The sequence below is a fragment of the Helianthus annuus genome, chromosome 1 (assembly GCF_002127325.2).
Source record: "Helianthus annuus cultivar XRQ/B chromosome 1, HanXRQr2.0-SUNRISE, whole genome shotgun sequence".
Classification (NCBI taxonomy): domain Eukaryota; kingdom Viridiplantae; phylum Streptophyta; class Magnoliopsida; order Asterales; family Asteraceae; genus Helianthus; species Helianthus annuus.
Window position 1 is genome coordinate 79,508,414 of NC_035433.2, and position 6,328 is coordinate 79,514,741.

The window sequence follows — 6,328 nt, forward strand, 5'->3', positions numbered from 1 at the left end:
ATGAATTCAAAATCTTTAGCCACACTTTAAGAAAAAAAAATGTGACATTTATTAGACACACTAAAAAGTGTGGCCAAATGTGATCTATAACTACAATATGTGTTTCATGTGACTAAAAACAAATGTATTCGAAACTTTTAGCCACAAGTTAAGAAAAAACAGCCACACTATAAATTTGTGGCCAAATGTGATCTACGACTACAACATATGTTTAATAATATCGTTAAATCTAATACATATGGTCACATATATTATATTGTGTGATAAAAGGTTAGACAATAGCTACACTAAAAATTACAAAATTTAATGTGGCTTTACATAAACATTGGTCACAACATTGTCACTTTGTTTATATTGTGTGACGAGATGTTATCAGATGTCATGGAAAAAATGTGTGACCAAATGTTAAACTTACCATATCTTTAAAAATTCCCCCCAAAATATTTTATACTAAAACTTATACTTCCCCCCAAAATATTTCATCCTAAAACCTCCCCCCAAAATATTTCAATATAAACTTGAATTTCCCTCAAAATATTTCATCCAAAACTTCCCTCTTAAATAATATTCTTACTTAAAAAATTACATTATTTAATATTAATAAAAACAAAAAACAATCTTACAACCTTACAACGTATTTTTTGGGTTATATTAAAAATCAAAATTATAATGTTGTTTGAATTATTTTTAAGGCTTTGTTTATAATAGTTGTTTTATAACTTATAATATAACTCCAAATACCTATGATCCTTACAAATTAATTGCAAATACCTAATAATATAAGATAATATGATGTAAATAATAGTATCACAAATTTTTAGGTATAAAGGAAAATATCATATTTATATTAATACATGTACTTTAGGAAGTTATAAGATAATGAAATCAAATAATATGACGACATAATAATAAAAATAATAATTATCTTTTTCATTATATGTATTAATTAGAATAATAATAATTATTATAATAAAAGTGAGAATAAGTATTAAAAACGATATTTTAATTTTAAAATAATGAAATTGTTTATTAAAAGTAAGGTTACATTAAATTAGATTAGGTAGATAATACAATAGCTTCAAACTTTTGTAGTTTAAGTATTTATATATGAATACTTATGAGTAAAACTTTTGTAGTGTTATCAAATTTGAAGGTATACAATCTCTTTAAACTTTTGTAGTTCAAATAACTCGGCCCGGCTCGTTTACTAGAGCTCGAGCTCGGTATTCTCAATTAAATAATACTTTCAATTAAAAAATGCATTATTTAAGCTTGTTTACGAGTCGAACCCGAACCTAAAAATAAGTTGATTTAGTAAACGAACCTGAGCCCGAGCTTCACTCATCGAGCTCGCGACCCTAAATGAGCAATAGTAAATCATATATGTCTTAATGGAGTATATTTGCCATTAATAGATCACAACGGACAATAGTAGATGAATTTGATGCCTTAATGGACCATATATGTCTTCATGGACCCCGTTGTGCCATAGTAGATCCCAATAAACAATAGTAGATCATATATCTCTAAGTGGAGTATATTAGGCCCTTAATGTATCACAATGGACAATGGTAGATCATATATGTCTTAATGGGCCATATTGGGTCTTATTAGATCCCAATGGACAATAGTAGATCGTATATAGACTATATTAGGTCTTAATAGATCACAATGAACAATAGTAGATCGTATATGTCTTAATGGACCATATTAGGCCTTAATGGATCACAATGGCAAGTGGTAAATCATACATGTCTTCATGGACTATAGTGGGCCTTAATAGATCACAATGGATAATAGTATATCATATATGTTTCAATCGACCAACTAGTGTCTTAATGGATCACAATGGATAATATTAGATCATATATGTTTTCATGGATCATATTGGTCCTTAATAAATCACAATGGATAATAGTAGATCATATATGTATTAGTGGACCATATCGGGCCTTAAGGGATCACATTGGACAATAATAGATCATATATGTCTTAATGGATCACAGTGGACAATAGTAGATCGTAGATGTCTTAATGGACCTCACTAGGCTTTAATTAATGGATAACGTTTGACAATAGTAGATCGTAGATGTCTTAATGGATCATATTGGGGTTAATTAATGGATAACGTTGGACAATAGTAGATCGTGGATGTCTTAATGGATCATATTGGGCCTTAATGAATCTTGATGGACAATAATAGATCATTTATGTTTCAATGAGCCATATTGGGCCTTAATGGACTACAATGAACAATAGTAGATAAAATATATTTTAATGGGCCATATTGGGCCTTAGTGGACGATAATGGACATTAGTAGATCATATATGTCTCAATAGACCATATTAAGCCTTATGGATCACATTGGATGATATTATATTATATATGTTATAATGGACCATATTGGGCTTTAAGAACTTCAACGGGTAATATGGACATAGTTAGCGACATTTTTTCATATTTTTTTCCAATTAAAATAAAAAATATACATGGTTAGGTAATGCTTTTTGATCATCATGTTAAATGAGCTTTTTTCCCACAAAAAATATTTATGAATAGGTAAAACTTTTCATCATGATGTTAAAATGTATTTTTAGGATTATACTTTGATAAAAAAATCCTCATAATTAATCTTTATTAAATTTTATTTAAAGTCGACAATGATGCGTTTAATGTTATACATCATTTGTTAAAAAATTTAATTGACATACACTTATTTAGTATAAAAAGAAAAATTGTATTATATTATAAGTTTTTTTATTTTTATTTGTATGAAAAAATAAAAAAATAAACTTCAATTTTCATTCCCACGACCCAAAAATTTTCCATTTCCCTCTCATTTTTCTTAACCTAGATCTCATAAACTAGGACACTTCCTTTTCTTTTTGGTTTTGGCATTACGATTTAAAGGGTTTTATTGTTTGCAGAAAGAAGTAGAAAAAAGGATCTTGAAACCCTAATTTTGTGAAAGATTCCAAAACGGGGTTTTGTGGTTTTGCAAAAAAGATCTTCAAACCCTAACTTTTGCTCTGTTGGCTTTCTTCCCCGCGATTTAACTCGAACCAAAAGAGGAAATTAAAGGCGATGATCTATTGATGTGGGCGTTTGAGCCCTTGTCGACGTTGTTATCGGCCGGAGTACCCGTATCGTCAGCTAAGGTCGCTGAATTGCTCGTTTCACACTTATCTTGGTCCAATAATGTGCCGATTGCGTGGAAGTTTCTCGAAACCTGCTTAAATTAAAGGTGTTCGACGGAATGGAAAAGTTGCTCTATATTTGCTTCGTTCGGGGTACCCACCATTATCGGTAAGTTTTGTATTTGGATTTTTTAATTTTGCAAAACAGTTGCTCTATATGTGATGAGCAAAGAAGTTTTATGGATTCCTTTAATTAAAACATAAGTCTATGATATGTTGCTATTAAAATTTAGCAGTTCTTCTCCAACTTTATATTTAGTTGTTACAAAATCGAGGACAGAAGTTTTACCTTTCCAGTTTGATGCTGTTTCGGATGTTGATGTGTACAAAGTTGAGCCTTAGGATCTTCCATGTGAGTTCGTAATCTGTTGGAAAATTGATGCATCTGTTTATTCGTATATGATCTGTTTATGGTTTTAGTTGTATTAATGATTTTCTGTATCTACATGTAAGTGTTATGTTAAATCCATTGATAAATTGATGCATAATGGTGCTCACTAGATGCAAATAGTTAAATATAGTGATTAAGTGTTGACTAACCACACACCGCTTCCTACGCCATTGTTCTATAGTGAGGATTCTAAGAACAAATTGTGAAATCCTTTTAACACTCTTTTATGTGACAAACAAAAAATTGGGATGTACAGAATATGAATGCATTGTGTTTGATTTGGTGATAGGTTTTTATCATTGTTTTTCTGTAGGTACATTTACCTTGGATTGTCCAACAGTGAAATTGAACTACCAGGTTAGTAACCTTTTTTTTTTACAAACCATTCATGGTTCATTCTTTTACTCTAAAATGTCATGACTTTCATTGTTTTTTGATTAGGCTTGTGATAAGGTTGCTCTAAAACTCAATGGAAAAGGAGTTCGTTGATAATCATGGTCTCATGTTAGGTTTTTAAAGTGTATCGCATATTCACCAGGTACCTTATTACTCGCCAGGTTTGTGGGTTTCGCCCTTGCCTCATTTAACACGGAGCTTCATTCCTTGATCTTTTCTAAATTAAGAGCCTTTTCATGTCTTGCAAAAGCGACTTCAAAGCTGCCACTTTGTCTGCATATGTCAGCAACATTAGCATGGTGAAAGGAAAACAAAGATTGATGGAGAAAACTGTGTAAGGAGGAAGATGGATGATTTTCAGATGTAGACACTGATAGTGTGTCGGGGTTCCTTTCAGATGCAGGTCATTCAAAGTAGATCACTTATGAATTGTCAATGTTATTCGGAATGGTGCGTACCCGGGTAGGGGAGACGTACTCAGCTAAATTTTCCCTTTTGAGTGTTATCAGCCACTTACAATCCAAATACTATAATAAATTTAGTAAATTTTATACACAGTTTCTTCATTATAGCACGAGACCATACAGTTTGAGAAAAACCCCAGCAACAATGGTAATAATCAACCCGACCCCTTCGACAACAGATACCACATAAACAGGTAACACGTTCCACTGTGCGTACTTTAAATGTCCATTTTCAACTAAATATAACTTTTTGTAATATTTTTTTGATGATACAACTTTTTGTAATATTTTTTTAATGACTTCCAGATTGAGGAACCCTGATACCAACGTGAATACGAAGTTACAGTTATGGTGCAAGGAACCTTCAAAGAATGTCTTATCACGTTTTATATTTAACCTGTTTGATTTGATACGTAAGTTATCCTTGGAACCCTATGGAGTTACTATTGTTCAAGGTCATATTGCATCAGATTAAAGTGTCTTTAGCGGGCCAGATTGCTCTGAGTTTGGGCAGATTGCTACTCTGACTTTGGTCAGATTATGGGTCACTTAGATCATATTGTGATTTTCTTAGTTTACATGTAGAATTACTGATGTATTTCCAGCCTTCCGTACTGTATATACCGACCCCGTGAAAAGAAATTCTAAATCCACTTTCAGCAGGGGTGGTTTCATGGTGGTTTAACGGTGGCGACAGTGATGCAGTCATTGTATTCTTGGGTGACAGCAGCAAAGCCCTGGTCCCTGGCCAATTCACTTACTTCTTTGTGGCTGGAGTTCTGGGACTTCTAGCTGGATTTCAATCCGACTTCGTTGATAAAACCTTTGGTCTGGACGAAAAGGAATCAGAAGATGTGGTAACAAGCCAACAAGGTGCATTGCTTGTTAAACTTGATCAAGGGATCAAATTCCCAGAACCAAGTTGTCACACCAAAGGTAAATTATATGCCAACTTTGATGATGTATCGGGTAAGGTGGTTGTGAAATGTGGTGGAACTATCAGTTCCTTGACAGAAAAGAACTTGCTAGTGCTCAGTGAGATTGGTTTAAGTGCAAAGTTTGTGAAGTTGGAGGGCAGTGCTATGTTGGCGTCGAGTTATGTTGCTGATGGATCGGTCCAGAAATGTTATGTCGGTAAGGGAAGTGGTCGGATTAAGGTTGTGGGTAGCGAAGGAAAGCCTGCATTGCATAGTAAAGTTGAAGAAGGTGACTTGTTCATTGTTCCTCAATTCTATGCTCTTGGAGAGATTGCTAATGATTGTGGATTGGAGGTTTTCTCCGTCACAACTTCTTCAAAGTGAGTCATATAAATAAAGTTGAGTCTTCAAGTGTAAAACTGAAATTTATTTGTTCTGATGTATGATTTTACTTAATTTTGCAGACCTGTTTTTGGACACCTGGCTGGAAATACATCCATAGTCGTAATTTGTAAGCCTGGAATTAGTTCTTAGTTTAGGCATATCCTTTGCAACTTTTGTAGATAGGTTTTGATTAGAAGTTTATGTCTTCAATTAGTCTTTAAGTTGAAAACTTATGTATGGATTTTGGTTTATTATTGTTAATGTCATTTGGTTTTTAGGTTTTCTCATGGTTACTTATGTTTTAATTTTACAAAAATTTGAAAATAAAATGTCTAATTATACAAAAATGGCCACATAACACCACAATAAATATGTGTGACAAAAAGTTAGATAAAAGTCACACTTAAATTGTTAAGTTTCATGTGGCTATACATAATAGTTAGCCACACTTTCGTCAGTTTTGTGGCAGAACCATAACAAATGTCATGGAAAAACAAACTATGTGTGACCAAATGTTAGATAATAGGCACACTTAAAATTACAAAATTTCATGTATCTATACATAATCATTAGCCACA

At 32.5% G+C, this 6,328-nt stretch overlaps 1 protein-coding gene across 1 annotated transcript; it reads left to right on the forward strand.

Annotated features, from left to right (window-relative positions):
* The first annotated feature begins 1,730 nt into the window (after positions 1-1,730).
* Positions 1,731-6,043, forward strand: LOC110916323 (13S globulin seed storage protein 1). The gene is made up of 7 exons (XM_022161093.2): positions 1,731-1,740; positions 3,903-3,946; positions 4,031-4,069; positions 4,558-4,643; positions 4,756-4,862; positions 5,110-5,746; positions 5,831-6,043. Exons 1-7 carry the CDS (start codon positions 1,731-1,733, stop codon positions 5,898-5,900), a joined length of 993 nt encoding a protein of 330 aa, XP_022016785.1. The 3' UTR covers positions 5,901-6,043.
* The last annotated feature ends 285 nt before the right edge of the window (positions 6,044-6,328 follow it).

Bases quoted from the DNA above. Each gene is read 5' to 3' on its own strand.
- LOC110916323 (XM_022161093.2), top strand. The intron at 4,070-4,557 runs GTTCGTTGATAA...TCTTCATTATAG, and splicing joins TAAAACTCAATGGAAAAGGA to CACGAGACCATACAGTTTGA. The intron at 4,863-5,109 runs GTAAGTTATCCT...ATCCACTTTCAG, and splicing joins TAACCTGTTTGATTTGATAC to CAGGGGTGGTTTCATGGTGG.